The following is a 19,370-nucleotide window of genomic DNA, read 5'->3' on the forward strand; positions in this document are numbered from 1 at the left end:
AAATTTTACATTATGTGAAAAAAGCCAGACACAAAAGATCATATATCTATGATTCTATTTACATGAAATATCCAAACTAGGCAAATCCATAGACAGAAAGCAGACTAGTGGTTGCCAGAGAAAGGGAGATGGAGCAGGGACTGCTAACGGGTATGGGGTTTCTTACTAGGATGATGAAAGTGTTTCAGAATTAAGACAGTGCTGATGGGTGTACAATTTTGTGAATGTTGTACTAAATGTGATGTGATGGTTGTACCAAAACCACTGAACTGTACACTTTAAAAGGGTGAATTTTATGGTGTGTGAATTAAATCTTAATTTTAAAAGAAGAGATGGCACACTAGATGTGGCCCGAGGGCCAAAGTCTGCCAACCCCTGACCTAAAGGAAATGTCTGCTCTCAGCCCTGACACCTCAGTGTCACCCTGAATGGCATCTACCCAGGCACAAGCATGAGGCACAGTGCCCTTGCTCACCTCCGGATGCTGCACTTGGCAGTGGTGCTTATCGTCCAAGGCCCTTCCTAAACCCGCTCAATCAGAAAAGCTGGGGTCACATGACTGAACATGACTACACAGGACTGTAACATGCACCCCAAAGAAATACAGATATGATGAAGATTCTCTGCAGTCAGTGGCAGAAGAAAAGCCTGGGCAGAGTTAGGAATGTCATTTTCACCTACTAAAGAATTGACCTAAAATGCCAGAAAACAGTCACCACTAAATTAGTAAAACAGAGAGGAATAGCTTACTTTAATGATGCTGCCATCCTGATGTATTCAGGAGCTTTTTGGTCAACTTTCTCCATGCAAAGTCGTAATTTCTAAGAACAAAAAAGAAGAGGTGAGTTGTGCTCTCAAGGTACAGAAAAGCCTACCCAGAGGTTATGTTGAATCAACAGATGTATTTAAAATGTGCAGTTTTATAAAATGAAAAAAGTGCAGAGAGTGGTTTTTAGCTCTGTTTTGTTTTGTTTGTTGTTATCAATTTCCTGATTTAGACCTACTCTACAAGAAAAGCTTGCAGGAAGGAAAGAAAGCGAGGGTGAACTTTTTTTTTTTAATAAATTTATTTATTTTTGGCTGCGTTGGGTCTTTGTTGCTGTGCGCGGGCTTTCTCTAGTTGCGGCGAGCGGGGGCTACTCTTCGTTGCGGTGCGCGGGCTTCTCATTGCGGTGGCTTCTCTTGTTGCGGAGCGTGGGCTCTAGGCACACAGGCTTCAGTAGTTGTGGCACGCGGGCTCAGTAGTTGTGGCTCGCAGGCTCTAGAGCCCAGGCTCAGTAGTTGTGGAGCACGAGCTTAGTTGCTCCGCGGCATGTGGGATCTTCCCAGACCAGGGCTCGAACCCGTGTTCCCTGCACTGGCAGGCAGATTCTTAACCACTGTGCCACCAGGGAAGCCCGGATGTTTGACCGGATGTTTCTGAGAGGAGCAAGGCCTTCCAGGACACAAGTCATCTGAGTTTACCAAGGTAGAGAAAAGAAATTAGTTGCTATGTCCTGTATCTGCCAGGTGATGCCAGATACCAGCACAAGGCACTGCCAGGGCTCACTTCAAAAAAGAAGGAAGCCAAAAGCGTGGCAGCTATTTACAAAAATGAGTTGTCAGATCATGAGCTCCACATAAAGGATGGACAATGGCTACATCTGCAGCTCAGCAAGGGTTTAATTAACACCATTTCTAGTAGCCTGAGTATTTTCATGGTGGTTTCAGAAATACAGCCACTGTGACCTACAGAACTGCTACCAGTGACCATTCAGTGATCATCAGACAAAAACACATCCCTCCTTGGGGCTTCCCTGGTGGCGCAGTGGTTAAACATCCGCCTGCCAATGCAGGGGACATGGGTTTGAGCCCTGGCCCAGGAAGATCCCACATGCCGCGGAGCAACTACGCCCGTGCTCCACAACTACTTAGCCTGAGCTCAGAGCCTGCGAGCCACAACTACTGAAGCCCACGTGCCACAACTACTGAAAACCACGTGCCTAGAGCCCACGCTCCGCAACAAGAGAAGCCACCGCAATGAGAAACCCACGCACCACAACGAAGAGTAACCCCTGCTAGCCGCAACTAGAGAAAGCCCACGCGCAGCAATGAAGCCCAACGCAGCCAAAAATAAATAAATAAAATCTATTAAAAAAAAAAAAAGATACACCCCTCCTCTGCTCAGTTTTGCACAAACTGCTTCCGATGCCTGGGCGGGTTTCCTCCTCCCCGTTTCCTACCACCTCCCTGCCCAACCCCAACCTGGCTCATCCTTCTCATCTTGCAGGCCTCACCTGGCCATTAGGAGGCCGAGCCAGGCTCACACCCAGTCTGACTCTAAATCCCAGCTTCTGGCACCACACTCTGCTCCTTTAAAGCAGCATCTACTGAAGGCATTCCAGGGTTGCTGGTGGTAATGAGAGCTGAGGCATTTGAATGGACTTAAAAGAGGAAGCTCTAAGCCTCCGGGCAGTTTCTCAAACTCCAAGTGAGTGTGGCAGGACTCTTCCAGCCCACTCTTCACCACCAGCTCCAGCTCCTGCCCACCCACAGAACTTGTCTACACTGCATGGCAACCACCCTTCCTCCTCCTGCCCCTGGGCCACAGAAGCCCTTAACCACCCCCCCACCCCGCTGTCAAGTGGGCATGAAAGGGTGAGGGAACAAGTTTGTTGCAACATACCCAGTGACTCTGCGACTCACCCAGGGCCCTAGCTAGTGCCCTTTGGCAAAAACTAAAAATGATTCAAGGGAATGACTTCCCAAAGCATTCTCCAAAATCTGCAGGCATGTATATAACCAACAGCCAGATCTCTCGAATCAGACTCAAGGCCACACACGAATCACCTCGTAGAGCTTCACGATGTCAGGGGTGTGCTCCTTCTCATCGATCTGCTGCTCTCTCTTGAGTAGTGTGTCCTTGCAGTGTGTACAGCAGCGGATCCGGTCGTCATCCTTCTCGTCCAGGACAGAGCTCACGCTGCTCACGCTGCTGATACTGGCCCGGCGGGAGCCGTGGACACTGTTGGGTGACTGGCTGGGGCTGGTATGAGTGCTCAGGGAGTCCTTGCTGGCACTGGTGAGCTTGTCTGTAAAGCACAACACAGGACAGGCAGCAGTGAGCCCGCAGCCTCCAATCACCCCACCAGCCACAACAGCAGTGGAGTCCAACGGTGGGGGTGGCACGAGAGCAGGCTCTGCCCACAGGTGAGAAGCACCCACACCTCTGCCTTCCGGGCTCAGGCTCTGAGGTGGGATGGATGCCCAGTGCAGCTGCCAAAGAGCCAGGCAACCGAGGACAGTCTGTCTCTGAGGCTCTGAAGCCCACCCCTAACCTGGCCTTACCACCTACTGCCCTGCCCCGTGCCTGAGACACAACCCAGGCTCTCCCTGGGCTACCCTCCACGGCCTTCCCCCACGCCCAAACGCCCGACTCCTACCCCTTCCAAAGCTCAGCTCAAATGGCACATCCTCCTGGAAGCCCCCCCGCCCCCCGCAATTCCTTGAGGCAAAAACAATCTGCCTTTCTATCAGTTTCTACTACATCACCCCTTGTGGAGCACTTCCCACTTTTCCCTGTAGTGATAGCTCTATGTACACCCCAGAGCTGCCCTAGGAATCTGTGATTCTGAGGGTAGAAACTGTCTTATTCATAGCTGCAGCCCTATATTTTTTCCAACAGGGCCACCTCATAGCAGCTACCCAGTAAACGTCAGTTAATTAGCTCAAAAGAAGGAAGGTGAAGAGTGTCCCCAAAACATAGCTTATAAAGTCTCAGGTAAGACAGGGAGTCGCCTCAGGGAGAAAGGGGAAGTATCAAGGTAATGCGAGCCCACTGGACATCAGAGCTCGACAGAGGACGCATCTGCTTCTGTCCCATGTTATCCAGACATCCTGCAGCCAACGGTACATGCAGAGTCAGCAGAACTCTCCAGGGTTGCAAAATCACCCCAAAAGTCCCAGAATTAGCCAAAACCCCATGAGATCATCTTTCGCAACCTTTAACCAGCTGAGGTTCAAAGTTCTGGACCACTGGGACACGGTGTTCCACCTAACCTTTACAGCCTCATTCCCACATTCTCAAGCAGTGTTTCACACCCCCAACTACTGTACCTGCTCATCTACTAACCTTCCCCAGGCCTTTCCACATCCCACGCCTAATCACCAGCTCTTCACTCTCCCCAGGATGCCTGCCTGCCCCACCTCTCTGCAGTCCCAGTTGTGTTTCAAGGCTGCTCTCAAACGTCACCTCCTGACCCTGAGCACCCACACTCACTCTTCTTCAGCCTCTGCAGCGGCCTCAGCAGCACTCAGTGGCTCTCATATTACGACATTACAGCCTATTCTATATGACGGTGAGCTGTCTGTGACTCTTTGCTCAAAAGAAAGGACTAGCCCGCTGCTCATTTTAAGACCACCTCCTACAGTCTCCTCTCAAAGCCTCACCTGCCACTTCAAGCAGAGCTGACAAAGATTCCATCAACTCGGGACTTCCCTGGTGGCGCAGTGGTTAAGAATCCACCTGCCAATGCAGGAGATACGGGTTCGTGCCCTGGTCCAGGAAGATCCCACATGCCGCGGAGCAACTAAGCCCGTGCGCCACCACTACTGAGCCTGCACTCTAGAGCCTGCTCACCAGAACTACTGAGCCCGCTCACCAGAACTACTGAAGCCCACACGCCTAGAGCCCATGCTCCCTAACAAGAGAAGCCACCACAATGAAAAAAGCCTGCGCACCACAACGAAGAGTAGCCCCCGCTCACCGCAATTGGAGAAAGCCCGCTGGCAGCAATGAAGACCCAACACAGCCAAAAATAAATAAATAAATAAATTTATTTTTTAAAAAAAGATTCCATCAACTCTCCCATGTGCCTGACACAACTTCTCTCATCATACTTGCCTCTTTATAAAGCAGTTGTTTGTCAGTGTGTCTCCCCTGCTGGATGCTGGACTCCCTGAAGGAATGGCTGATGCTTATAGACCAGACGTGGGCAAACAACAACCTGCAAGCCAAGTCCAGCCTGTTTTTGTATGACCCTCAAGCTACATATGGTTTCTACACTTCAAAAAGGTTGTTTAAAACAGAAGAAGAAATGTGACAGAGACCGTATGTGGCCCACAAAGCCTGAAATATTTACTACCTGATCTTTTATGGGAAAAGTTTGCCAACCTCTGTTACAGACCATTGAATCACTGGTCCCTAACACAGGGCCTAGGCTGTAATGGGCTTCAAGGAATAAACAAGTAAATGAATGAAGATCCCATGGGCCATTAATTTTTTTAAAAAGTCCCCCAAATCACCCAGTGGTAATTAGTAAACAAGTTAGTCTCAAAAGGAGATCAGGGTCCAGGGCCCGCCTCCTCATCACCTACTTGCCAAGGGAAGGCTGATGAGCTCCATACACTTCTTGCACATAATAGACCCACAGAGGCGGCAGTGGTGGCGGCGGTTGCGGATGCTGAACTTATTCCCACAGTCTGGACAGAAGGGGACATCCTGGTCGTTGACCCAAGGCACCACGGACTTTTCTATTGCTTTGGGAAGAACAAAACAAAAACCAAACAAACATAAATGTAGGCCATTTTAAAAAGGAGATCTGGTCAAGAAGAAAGATAAAGAATAGAAGGAATGTGAGCAAAGTTCTAGAGTTACCTCGGATCTTCGCAGACTCAGTATTTGTTCTGTCAAATGCAGTGAGCTGACAAGGAGAAAAAAGTGCCAGAAGGAATTAATCTGGTGGTGTATACACTTTCTACAGGCAGAAGCATCAAGTGGGAATGAGCACACCAGCATTGCTCAAGTCTTATCTGTCGTCTCCAAACCCAAAATGTCACAAAAACAACTTTGTGGGGGATACAGTATTAGCTTTGCATCCAGAAGGTACCTCCCTTCGCATGACCCATTCCAATCTCTTTATTGTCAGTTACCCGCTTAAGCAATAACCAGGGGTAGGTAAGGGCACGGTGGGGTGGCTACTGAAAGCAATGGGAACCCCCCGATTCGCCACAGTCCTCCTGGACAATGGAAGTGGTCACATATTTCTGCCCTACGAAGTACACATAAAGAATTGAACCCGTGTGGTTGCCGCCATGCCCACCACACCACCCAGCTTATACACAACAAGCATTTCCAGGGTTAAAGTAAACAGAGCGATCGTGGTATTGAAGACACACTCTTAAACCAACCACAGGACGAGAGGTTCCCACACTGCACACTGGCCCTGGCAGGGTACTCCTCACACGCCTGGTTACTAGCCTCTCTGTTTGCCATCACATGGTATCACACACTATGCCTCACTGCGTGATTGTCCCTGGGACACCCAAACGAGGAAAGGATCTAAAGGCAGAAAGGCTGTCCAGCAGTCAAGTGGCCTTCATAGGAAGAAAAAGGGAAGCGGGATATGTGGCCAGTCATCAACCTGGGCCACCACCTTCAGTAAAGCCAGCCCAGGCTAGAACCATCCACCACGTCCTCAGCACAGCTCTAGGTGGGGTGCTTCCTTGCCAGCATTGGATATACACAATATACAAGACACATGCTACAGAAATGTAATTCTCCCCCCAGAAGATTTATACTTGCAGAAAAAAAGTGTTTTAAAACAAAAGATTTACCTTCTCTAACCTGATTATTAATTTATTGACTTCAACGACATAGTGGTCAATTCTGGCAGCTCGGTGTTTTTTGAAGTCGGAAAGATGGCTTCTCACAGCACCTAGGAGGGGAGGTGGTGACATAAACGACTTGTCGTTTTCCTGAGGGAGCCTCTCTACCTTGAATTTCAAACATTCTAGGATTTTATTATATTTATCTATTTATTTATCTATCTATCTATCTATTGGCCACACCATGCAGTATGTGGGATCTTAGTTCCCCAACCAGGGATTGAACCTGGGCCCCCTATGTTGGGAGCGCGGAGTCTTAACCACTGGACTGCCAGGGAAGTCCATTAGAGTCTTATTAAAAATTAAAAAACTAGAAAAGCAAATGGAAGGAAATTTGCTAAAATATTAACTGTGGTCACCTTGGGGCCACAAAGTATGATAGGAAAGACCTTAAGGACAGAGGTTGAACTCTGGGGCCAGCCTGTGCTCAAGTTTCAATTCTGCCACACACTGTGTGACCTTGGACAAGTTCCTTAACCTCTCTGTAACTTGGAGTACTCAGCTATAAAATGGGGAAAACAGTAGTACCTACTCCACAGGGCTGTTATCAGGACTACAGAAGTTAAAATTTATAAAATCCTTAGAATACTGCCTGGCACATGAATTTTTGTTAAATAAAAAGGCAGTAACATTATGGGCAATTTTTAAACATCTCATACTTTTCTGTACTTTTCAAAGCTGGTACAATATAGTTTTTCATCAGAATAAAAACAATCCTTCTCAAAATAGCCCCCCAAATGTAAACGCTAATAGATGCCCTTGGAGGGGGCTAGTTAAACTGGTAACTTCTCAGTCCAGCAGCCAAGACCCAGGACAAACCTCCTCACACAAATGGAACCAAGTAGCCTGTTGTCTCAGTGCATCTGAAATATAACCTGCTCAATCTCACCTCTTCTGAAAGCCGGCCCTGCCCCCTCAACCCTCCCAGCACTCATTTCATTTCTTCCACCCAATGATGGCCTATTCATTTAGGTACTTTACCACAGGGGTCCCCAACCCATGCCATACAGCAGGAGGTGAGTGGAAGGCAAGAGAGCGAGCAAACCTTCATCTGCAGCTCCCCATCGCTCCCCATCGCTCACATTACCACCTGAACCATCCACCCTCCACCATCGTCCATGGAAAAACTGTCTTCCTTGAAACTGGTCCCTGGTGCCAAAAAGGCTGGGGACTGCTGCTTTACCATATCTAGATCTTCATGCTACACTCTTAAGCATCCACGCTTTTCTTCTTCCCTAATCAACTTTAACACCTAATTAAATTTTAGTTTCGAATTTTTAGGAGTGACAATACACGTTAACTTTTAAAATTTGCCATTCACGTGACCTTTTGTAATTTGTGACTTCCTTCAGTTGCTGAAACAGGTAAGTTAATCAGTAAATCACCTTGATAATTTAACACTGGCAATCATGAAATAAGCTATCAAAAAGCTAATAATTCATATGCTTGAAAAGTCTCCTTCATGTTTCTGTCTTTCATATGTAACTAATAAATATATGCATATAATCTTATTTTTAAGCCATTTTTCTCCTGCCATAATGAAAATAAAATGTTTCCACTCTCCAACATGGTAGCCCCTAGCCACACATGGAGACTGAGCACTTAAAATGTGGCTAATGTGTGGTTGTGGAACTGACTTTTAATTTTATTTAACTTTGATTTATTTAAATAGCCACATACAGTTAGTAGCTATCATATTGGATAGTGTAATTCTAGGACTTTCCTCTTCCAAAAAGACACATTCTGGGATTCCCTGGTGGTGCAGTGGTTAAGAATCGTCCTGCCAAGGCAGGGGACACGGGTTTGATCCCTGGTCTGGGAAGATCCCACATTCTGCAGAGCAACTAAGCCCGTGAGCCACAACTACTGAGGCTGCGCTCTAGAGCCCGCGAGCCACAGCTACTGAGCCCGCACGCCTAGAACCCGTGCTCCGCAACAAGAGAAGCCACTGCAATGAGAAGCCCGTGCACCACAGGAAGAGTAGCCCTGCTCGCTGCGACTAGAGAAAGCCTGTGCGCGACAATGAAGACCCAACACAGCCGTAAATAAAATAAATAAATTTATTTAAAAAATAAAATAAAAGACACATCCTGCAGCAGCACTATTTGGTAGATGACCCCAGGGTAAATATCACTTCCCTTCTTAGAGCCTGTGTTCTCATCTATAAATGGAATGAGCATCACTACCCTTTCTACCTCACAAGGCTTTTGTGAAAGGTGAACAAGATAATGAGTATCAAAGTATAATAAAGTACTATGGGACTTCCCTGGCAGTCCAATGGTTAAGACTCCACACTTCCAATGCAGGGGGCATGGGTTCGATCCCTGGTTGGGGAACTAAGATCCCACATGCCATGCAGAGCGGCCCCAAAACAAAACAAAGTATAATAAACTACTACGAAAGAATCATTATCTACCCATCGCATGGATAGAAAATACTATATTAATGATCACTATCATTCAACAGTTAAAGGACATGTAAGATTAGCTAGTTCAACTCCATGTGGCGTGATCTTTTTGGTAAAAGCTTTACTGAGTTATCATTCAAATACATACAATTCACCATTTAAAGCATACAAATTCAATGGTTTTTAGTATATTGACAGGGTTGTGCAACCATCACCAAAATAAATTTTAGAACATTTTCATCATCCCGAAAAGATGGTAATTTTGAAAGGAAGCAGATGATAACACAATTACATGCTTCAGAAAATTAAGTTGCATGAACCAGTGCTTCTCAGTAGGGAGGTAATCAATGTCTACACAAGAAGAGACAGCCCAGTCAATGGACTGCACCTGGGCTGATGTCAAAGACCTGGATCCCTACCCCAGTTCTGCAGTTTCCTAGCTGTCTGATCCTGGGAGGTCCCCATAGAGTTCAGTAAGGATTAAACGAGAGTTTAAGCATTTAATGCAGTGCCTAACACAAAGCAGAGGCCCAGCTCATTCTTGTCCATTTTCTCCCCCCACTAGAACACAAGGTTCAGAAGCTTACAACCATTCTGATTTACTGGTGTCTCTTCAGCCAACTCTTAAAACATATAGATGTTCAATAAACATTTGCTGAATGAATGAACGAATGAAAAGAATTTCTTACCAAGCTCCTGGGGTTCCCACATGTAAGGATCAACCCCTCCATAGCTGAAAGACTCATAACCTTGGGTCCCTGATTCAGCTCGGTCATCTCCTTCTCGTTTCAACAGCCTGTTCTTTGCTTTCCTAGCCTTCTGGACAAGACCTTGAAAAATGGAACAAACACCATATGAATCCACGAAGATAATCCAGTAGAGAGTCAAGGTCCTATAGGAAAAGCACTTAGATTTCACCTATCAACAGGGTCCCAATGCATTTCATGGCTTCTCCTGTATCAGGGTTCTTTCATTTTCTGAGGACATAAGTAGTATGGGGGAAGGAGGAAAACTTCTAGAATCACTGTCACAATCCCATTTACTGGTCCAATTCCATCCTCCAGCCCATATACATCACAGGGATCTTGTTGCTTAAATCAATTATAAAGTTAAGGAGAGACTCAACTGCAGGCTGAGGAACATCAGCAAACTGTACCAGTAAGTTGGTTCTGAACTAGAGATTCTTGAATTCAAAGATCTGTACTTTAGATATGTAGTACGGAAGGGAACTCTTGGGTCTGGGGTCCCATAAGAAAGCCGCAGACTGTGATTTCAGCAGTATTATTATGATTAACTCTAGTCTAAAATCCTAGGGCCATAAAATATAAAAGAGACTACTTCAGACAAAATTAAAGAAATTCAAGGACTGTAACAGCTCGGGGCCAAGGAAGTACACAAGACGAACTATGTGCTTCTATGAGGACAAAAACACCAAGTCAAGAGCTCGAAAGGTAAAGAGAGAGAGCTAAATAGCAGGAATATGAGGACATTATGTTTTTATTTATTTATTTGTTATTTGGCTGCAGTGGGTCTTCGTTGCTGTGCTCGGGCTTCCTCTAGTTGCGGCGAGCTAGGGCTACTCTTCATTGCGGTGCACGGGCTTCTCATTGTGGTGGCTTCTCTTGTTGCGGAGCACCGACTCTAGGCACGTAGGCTCAGTAGTTGTGGCACGCAGGCTCAGTAGTTGTGGCACGCAGGCTCAGTAGTTGTGGCTTGCAGGCTCTAGGGCTCAGGCTCAGTAATTGTGGCGCTCGGGCTTAGTTGCTCCACCGCACGTGGGACCTTCCCGGACCAGGGCTCGAACCCATGTCCCCTGTATTGGCAGGTGGATTCTTAAACACTGCGCCACCAGGGGAGTCCCGAGGACATTATGGATAGTACAGTCTATCCCCCGGTAAGTCATTCCCTAGCCTTGGGTCTTGCCTCCCAAATTCCAGCAAGACAAATGGAATCAGAATCTTAATGAACACCAGAGTGTCTCCCAAATTTCAAGCTTCCTAAAAAAGAGGCTGATTAAGAGGAACAGAGAAAATGAGGAAAGTTAAATTCAACTGACAGCCCTTGTGTCCTGAAAAGGCTTTGTTAAAAAAAACGCATCTCAGATAAGGCAAATGTCCTAGACACAAAATGCACTAGACACTGAATCCTTCCTGAAAGGTTTGGATGGCTTTTTTATAACAGAAGGTAGCTATAAATAAGCCTAGTGAAGGCACCAGGAAGACAATGGGCTATATACATAAATAGTTTCCCTCTGATGTGAGATACTGTGAGTTAGGAGAGAAAGTAGCCCATAACCTGCCCTTGTCAGGGATGGTGAGGCTAGTTTTAAGAGATTATGCTGGAGTTAGAACCAAAGCTTGAGCCAACCAAAGAAGGACCTTCTTGCAGCCTTCCATTGTAACGGACACTAAACAGAGAATTAGAAATGCCCTTCCTAATAAAAGCGGGCTTTAGTGCTTGCAGCCCGGCCCCTTAGCTAACATCTTTGAGAGTTATTTCCAGTCCCAGGTTTTCCAAGAGCCCAAAACAAGCCAAGTAAAGGAAGCAGAGGTAGGAGGAAAGAACTCCACTTGAAGAGGTAGTTTCCAGTATCTGATCGGCCCAAAGCATTTCTTCAACTCAGTACCAGGTTTCTCCTTTTCATTAGTGAAAAGAAAGCCCAAGTCTTGACTTCTTGACTTTGTGATTATGAGCTACATGAAAGAAAAGGGGACTAAAATCTAGGTGCCTTATTCATTTTGCCTGTCTGCCCCTCACAGCCAAAGGAGCAGGAAATTCACTGTCTCTCAAAGGAGGCAGAAACAGAAAAGCAGAGAGAAACAGACACTGACAGAAAAGAGAAACTAAATTTGATAACTCCCGGTCTCTCTCCAGCTACTACTCAGGATCAACCCTCACTTCAATTCAGTCAGCAGCAGAAGGTCCTATATCTGTTATTCCCTCGATAATCTTACACATTTTTCCCCTAATACAAGGGCAGTCATCACAGGAATGTGAGGACATTCTCTAATCTCTCCACCCACCGGCATCAAGGTTTTAGTGATATCACGGTATATGACTCAGTTGAGCTGGCACTAAGACTAGATGCTCACTGAAAATCATGGAGGCCCTTCAGTTATCCAAAGGACCCTTAGACAATCAGTCCCTTCGTTTGCTAGTTTTCCAGCTGCAGTGCATGCTGTGACTGGAATACAGGGCCTCACCTCATCAGTGATGCCACGCACAAAGAGGAGCATTAGGCTTAAAGGTGATGGAAGACACGGGGTCAAGGCCTACCTCCATCAATTCCTATCTGACCTTGGATAAGTCACTCCACATCTCTGAGCCTCACTTTTTTTCTATAAAATGAGACCAACACCTTCCTGCAGGGTTGTTGGGAGAGTCAAATGAAATAACAATGTATGTGAAAGAACATACATTTCTCTTTTTTTTTCCTTTTGGGTCTCCTCAGAGTTATGACTCTGCTCCAGCCTCTATAGCCAGAAGCCACCTAGTCCACTGCAGCCTTCAGGATTTTGAAAATGTTTGACTTTGTCATATTTTTGACAGAAGTTATAAATGTTAATACTTTCAACAACTCTTTTTTTCTGAACTGAAAAGTGAGACATGGAGTGAGACTTTGATTACAAGGGGCATGTGACTCACACGTGTGGAGACCAGAGTCCGCTTAGGAATACATGGATCATTCCTTTCTCTCCCACCCAACAAAGAATTGTGAATACAGCAATAGACCTTTTTAATCTCATTGCCTTCAGAAATGTGGCCAGCTATTAACTGAATCACTAGGAAAGTGAATTCCAGAGCACCAGCATCATACTTAGGGGTTAGAATCTAAAGTTCGGGAAATGAATAATCTGTATAGCAAAAATCTGAAAAATTCTTTCTGCAAACCTCCAGGACCTGAGGGTCCTTGGAAGCTCAAAAACCAAGTTTTAACTTTTTGGGTTTAACTCCTTATATTTCAACCATAATCTTCCTTTTCCTGTGCTGCAGAGGACAAGGTCTAGTTGAAGAAGTAAGGATGGCAGGAAGGCCTGAATTTGTGACAGGTAAATGGGTGTACAATGTGCCTCCACTTACAGAGCAAAGGAAAGGAATTCCACCCCAAACCCTCTTAGGCTGGCAGTTAGGTAATTCAAACATTCTAGCAAGAGACAGCAGAGGACAGTAATTACACTTACTAGGTTCAAAGCCGGGCTCTACCTCACTTTGCAGCTTCAGGCAAGTTATCTCTGTGTCTAATCTCTCTGTGTCTGGTATCCTCATCAGTAAGATGGGCTCATAGTCACATAGTTATCGTGAGAATTAAATGAAGTTAATACACTGGGAAGATTTTGAATAATGCCTGGCACATGGAAAGCACTAGAAATATGTTCTCTATTATTATTATTAATTTCGTATTGTTTATCATATTACGGTGGCAACATGGTAGCTGATGAAAACCATCCCACGAGTTAAAGCTCCCAGTGACAGAATGAGATAAGCAGAGAGTCCCTGTCTCTTACTTTTAATTTGCCCTTTGACATCACGGTCTTCCCCAGAGTGCTCTTCCTCATAATGTGACTGCAGCTGATAGAAAGACTGCAGGTCCTTCAGGCACAAAGGGCAGAGGAAGCCCTCCCTCACTTCCCCTGGGTCATCCAGAGAAGCCATGGCAGTGTCACTCTCAACCCCCGCAAGGCAGGGTCCTCATGCCAAGAGTCAGCTTGATTCCTCCACAAGAGACAAGGGATCCGCAGCATTAGCTTAACCAAGCAGCACACAAGTGATGGGGAAGTGGCATCACGGCCCTGGATGAGGTATCCTCTCTGGAGTAGGAGTCCTAAGAAAGGAAAGAAGCGGGGGGAAACCAATTCAGGCAAATTAGCAGCAATTGAGAATTTTCCTTGTCCTTTTCACAGTTCAGGAAGGGTACTTAACATTTTTCAGTGCAAGTTTGAGAACACAAACTGCTTTCTCGAATCCTTAGACCAAAACACAAAACTTTCTAAAATATGAGAACATCACTGGACAATGGCAACTCAGTGAAAGGGAAAGCACAGATTCTTGAAGAAAGGAAAATACAACTTCAACAGTAAACACAATACCAAGGCAATTCACTAACATTCATTCCAATGATCTAGCTTCATAATCTGTATTCCACTTTAGCCGCTGGGGAAATGTCTGAAATAGTTATCAACAAGCACAAATTTTTATTTGACTCTCTTTACCTTGACCATTTATTCAACTACATATATGGAGCTCTTGCACCTCTGTCAAAAAGGCACTGATATAAAAGGGATAGCACCTGCGCTAAAAATCAAACCAAACGAAATCAAACAAAATTCCAGCTTCAGTCTAAGGAGGAGCATTAGAAACCTAGTGATCAAAAGGAAAAATCTATTCTGTGTCTTACGTTTGTAGGGTACTTTTTCTCCAATAAACTTACTAGACTTTATAAACCAGCAAGCCTAACGTTCTCACTGCTTCAAAAATAAAAGAAGCTGATGCTTATACAATTCAGGGCTTAATAAGTTACATTTTCAGTTTTATCAGGCCACGGCAAAGTCACTTCCAATGTCACCTCAGAAAGATGCATAGCCATAGGGAAATGCAGACAAAACCAATCCACAAAAGCAGAGAAATTTCTCCCCAAGAACCTGAGGCCACAAACCACAGTACAGAGTGAGGGAGAATGTATGACCGTCATCTTTGAGCTGTGGATGGACCTGCTAACAGGGCCACGGAGGAGGAACTGCCTAAGCCCTCAAAGCTGAAGAGTGGCAGTGACCCAGGAAATAAACAAATGAAACACGAGGTCCCTGTTTTCTTCCTCTAGCTAAAAAGCCCAATGGTTATATACATTCAGATCTCAGCCCCTTTTCCAGACGGTCGCTGATAAAGCAGCTCCCGGCCCCTCCCAGCCAGGGGTTCACCCAAGCCCCCTTCCTTCCCACGCACTCACGCTACCAACACACACTCCCCATATCTCAAGACACCCTCACTTCCTCGAGAATTTCTTGCTTGACGCATTCTCCCATCGGGCAGCCCTGCACCTCTCCTCATAGCATTTATCTCAATTTGTAATCACAGGTACACAAAGCGACTTAATCCAACAGCCTGTAAGCTGTTTGAGAGCAGAAGCCACGTCCTCGTTCCCAACACCACACTCCCCGGGTCAGTGCCCGGCACAAAACACCGAAAATCTCAACAACGCTCCAAGGGTGAATAAATGAATGAACGGACGAGCCCTACAATCATATACCAAATACCCACCACAAACCACCAAGCCAGGCCCCACGTCCACAACATATGCGAGAGCCTCGCACCCTAAATCACGTCCAAAGTCCAAATAAAACCCACATCTCCTGCAACTCCACGTCTAGCGTGAGAGCTGCCGGCCACACGCCGCAGCTACCACACATCCCCCGGCCGCCCGACCACCCTCCACGTAACTCAACGTGACGTGCACGCGCCGCATCACCGCACCCACAGTGCGGTGGGTGAAAAGGCTCATCCCCACAAAGCACACACGACAACTTCACATAGGCACCACACGAACCCCGAAGCCAAACGCCTAAACCTCCACAGAAGACCCAGAAAACGCTCCTGGGAGACAGCCCCCCGCCGCCCCAGCCGCGTAACGCTACAGAGCTCACACAACCCCAAGCAACCACGGAGTAAAAACACGCCGGGCACACGAGCGAGACGCGCGGCCCGAGAGCCCCAGCGCCCACCACGCACGTCACACCCACCACACACGGATCCCACGCCCGCACGGCCCGCCCGCACGGTTTCTGACAAGAGCCCCGCAGGCACGCCCAGCCCGTGTACCTTTCCCGGTCCCACAGCCGCGAAGGCCTGTCCAGTTCTCCGACCCGAGCTCGGGGCCTCCACGACCCCTCAAGCGGTCGAGGCCACCATCTCCATCGACTGCTCGGCGCTCAACAGCCGCGCCTGCGTCGACGCCTAAAACGAAAGAAAGGCAGACGGACCACGGAGGAGCGCCAAGTCTTCGAGGGCACGGAAGGGAATCCCCAACCGCAGGCCAGCGGCGGATTCTGCGCAGGCGCAGGAAAAACCGGCCAGGCGAGGCTGGGTAATTTTGCGACGTTTTGACGACTCTGGTAGTTCCGCCAGCGAAGTTGAACCACGCCCCTTGCTCTCCGCCCCACTGTTAAGTATGGGAAAACTGAAGCCTGTGCTTTTTTGCTCCTTGACCGAGGTGCGCAGTGAATGAGGCAACGAACACTTCTAAATTAATTAGAGTCAATTAAACTTCCTGAGCGCTAGAGAGTAAAGGAATTATTTGAGAGGCTTGGAGGATGTGGAGAGTCTGGAATATAACAGCATGAGAGTGGGCTTATAATGACAGGAAGTATACATCCAAAACACGTACAGAGTGCTCAGGAAAATCTGTGAAGTTTTCCAATACAAACAAGACAGTAATGAGATATCACTTTACAACTGTTATAGTGGCCGTTAACAAAAGAAATGTGTTGGGGAGGATGGGAATGGAACACATGTAGACTATTGCTGGGAATGTAAATTTCTGCACCCACTACGGAAAACACAGAGGTTCCTCAAAAAATTTAAAAACAGAGCTAACATAGGACTCACTAAATCCGCTTCCGGGTGTTTATCTGCAGAACAGAAAAATACTAATTCAAAGAGGTATCTACATCCTCTTATCTACTGCAGCATCACTTACAGTACCCAAGATATGTAAACAACCTAAGTGTCCACCGACGGATGAATGGATAAAGAACAATGTGTGGGGAAAACACACACACACACACACACACACACACACACACACACAATAAACCCCAACGATATTCCCCACAGGCCTCGGTGACTTGGGCTGGTGTCACATCCCTGCAGCCTGAGCAGCCTTGTGTCCCAAGGCTGGACTGTGGCGGAGCTGAGGGGCCTAGGGAGGATGGGCCAGCAAATCAGCCCCCCTTGCACCTGCAGAGCCAGGTTACCTGGGGATGGGACCACCATCTCCAGATCCAGGTGGGCCATCGTACAGCTCAACCAAGCCGAGTGCACCCAAAGCCCGGTGGACCTTACAGCTGTAAGAGCTTTGATAAGTCACCAGGTCTCCAAGTCTCCTGGTGCTGGGTTCCCAGAGGCAGCCTCCTTCCTCGGAATCCCCCACCTACATACGACAGTACCCTCAGCATTGTCGTGTGGGCAGGGGTTGGATTTTCCTGGGGCTGAAGGGTAAGGGGGAAGCAGCAACGAGACGCCAGCCCTTAGCTGTTTCTTCTGGCACATTCCACTGTAATATCTAACCCAGAAACAGGACTTTTTCTATGGCTCTGATCGCCCAGGAACCAGACTTGGGCCTGAAAAAGTGCTGCCGCCTAGTGTACAACTCCTTGAACAACAACTTAAAAACCAGTACTTCAGGGAGATCAGCTCTATGCTCTGTGAAAACCTAGAGGGGTGGGTTGGAGGGGGTCGAAGGGAGACGCAAGAGGGAGGGGGTATGGGGATATAGGTATACGTATAACTGATTCACTTTGTGATACAGCAGAAACTAACACAATTGTAAAGCAATTATACTCCAATAAAGATGTTAAAAAAAAAAAAACTGCTTACCGGCACTTAATATTCAAAGGGCTTGCAGGGGCTGTAAATGACAGCAACCCTCAAGGAACATTCTAGGGTAGGTAATCGAAAAACATTTAAAACTATGGAGGACTTGCCATAAGCCATTTTAAGAGGGAAATTTAACGGACACCGTTTTGTTTACTTTTGTTTTGTTTTGTAACCACATGGAAAGAGGTCCCCATTGCCAATGATTACAGAAAGAAAGATCAAAATCAAAACGAAGTATCACCTCACACCCGTCAGAAGGGCCATTATCAAAAAGTCTACAAGAAAGGCGAGACAGGGCATGGAGAAAAGGGAACCCTCCTGCGCTGGTTTGGGAAGGTAACTTGGTACCAGGCACAGGGGAGAAGAGTATGGAGGTTTGTTAAAAAACTTAAAATAAAGCTACCACATCACCGGGCAACCCCACTCTTGGGCCTCTATGTGGAGAAACACCAAAATTCAAAAAGACACATCAACCCCCTGTTCACTGTGACAGTATTTACGGGAGTGAAGACGTGGAGGCAAACAAAGGTCCCACAGCAGATGGATGAATGAAGAGGATGTGGTACATATACCCAACGGAATATGACTCCGCCACAACAGCAATGAAATCATGACTTCTGCAGCCACATGCATGCACTGGAGATGATCACCCGAAGTGGAGAACGTCAGCGAGGAAAGGACAAATAGCATACGAGACCACAGAGGGGTGGAATCTAGCAATCAACACAAATGAACATATTAACAAACGAGAAACAGACTCACAAACTTAAAAAACAACTTCTGCTTACAAGACAGGGAAGGTGGGCGGGGAAGGGAGGGAGAAAGGGAGCGATGAATATATACACACGAATATATGTAAACTCGATAATTACCAAGGACCTAAGGCTTAGCACAGGGAACTCTAGTCACCAATCAGTTATAACCTATATGGGGAACGAATCGGAAAAAGAATAGATATCTGTATATGTATAACTGAATCAGGTTGCTGTACAGCCAACACAAGCACAACACTGTGATCCACTCTGTTCCCATATAAAATAAAATTAAACTTAAAAAGAAAGGAAATCCGAACGATATTCTCCACAGGGCTCCGTGACTTCTGTTACTATCAAATTCCTGGAACCCGAACAGCCTTGTGTCCCAAGTCTGGATTGTGGCGGAGCTGAGGGACCTGGGTAGGATGGGCCAGGAAACGAGACCCCCTTGCACCTGGAGTGCCAGGTTCCCTGAGGATGGGACCACGACCTACAGATACAGGTGGACCGAGCTGAAGCTCAGCCAAGCCGAGTGCACCCAAAGGCGGGGGGACCTTCCGGCTGGAAGAGATCTGAAAAGTCACCTGGTCTCGAAGTCTCCTGATTCTGGGTTTCCACCAGCAGCCTCCTTCCTCGGAATCCCCCACCTATGAACGACAGCATGCTCAGCACTGCCGTGTCGGCAGGGCTTGGGTTTTGCCTGAGGGTTGAAGGGGAAGAAGGAAGCAGCAATGAGGCACCAGCCCTTAGCTGTTTCTTCTGGCATATTCCACCCTAATCTACAACCCGGGAAAGCGACTTTCTCTATGGCTCTGGTTGCCCGAGTAACGAGTTGGGCCTGAAGAAGTGCTGCCCCCTTGTGGGCATCCCACATGAAAACAACTTGAAAACGCGTGCACAAGGGAACTTCATATTCAAAAGGCCTGCGGGGGCTGTAAATGACACCTGCCCTAAAAAGAGATGCTCGCAGAGGT

The 19,370-nt window shown here is 46.9% G+C and overlaps 1 protein-coding gene across 1 annotated transcript in view; it reads right to left on the bottom strand.

Annotated features, from left to right (window-relative positions):
* Positions 1 to 19,170, bottom strand: part of RBSN (rabenosyn, RAB effector) — a 28,571-nt gene extending 9,401 nt beyond the window's left edge. Inside the window, exons 1-9 of the mRNA XM_030840867.2 lie at positions 18,981 to 19,170; positions 15,866 to 16,000; positions 13,558 to 13,874; positions 9,742 to 9,882; positions 6,595 to 6,695; positions 5,636 to 5,681; positions 5,356 to 5,517; positions 2,830 to 3,071; positions 751 to 821 (exon numbers count right to left, since the gene is read on the bottom strand). Coding sequence (XP_030696727.1) covers positions 751 to 821; positions 2,830 to 3,071; positions 5,356 to 5,517; positions 5,636 to 5,681; positions 6,595 to 6,695; positions 9,742 to 9,882; positions 13,558 to 13,705 — 911 coding nt within the window. The 5' untranslated portion in view covers positions 13,706 to 13,874; positions 15,866 to 16,000; positions 18,981 to 19,170. The remainder of the gene's footprint in view (positions 1 to 750; positions 822 to 2,829; positions 3,072 to 5,355; positions 5,518 to 5,635; positions 5,682 to 6,594; positions 6,696 to 9,741; positions 9,883 to 13,557; positions 13,875 to 15,865; positions 16,001 to 18,980) is intronic.
* Positions 19,171 to 19,370: the final 200 nt, after the last annotated feature.

The sequence above is a fragment of the Globicephala melas genome, chromosome 11, assembly GCF_963455315.2.
Source record: "Globicephala melas chromosome 11, mGloMel1.2, whole genome shotgun sequence".
Lineage (NCBI taxonomy): Eukaryota > Metazoa > Chordata > Mammalia > Artiodactyla > Delphinidae > Globicephala > Globicephala melas.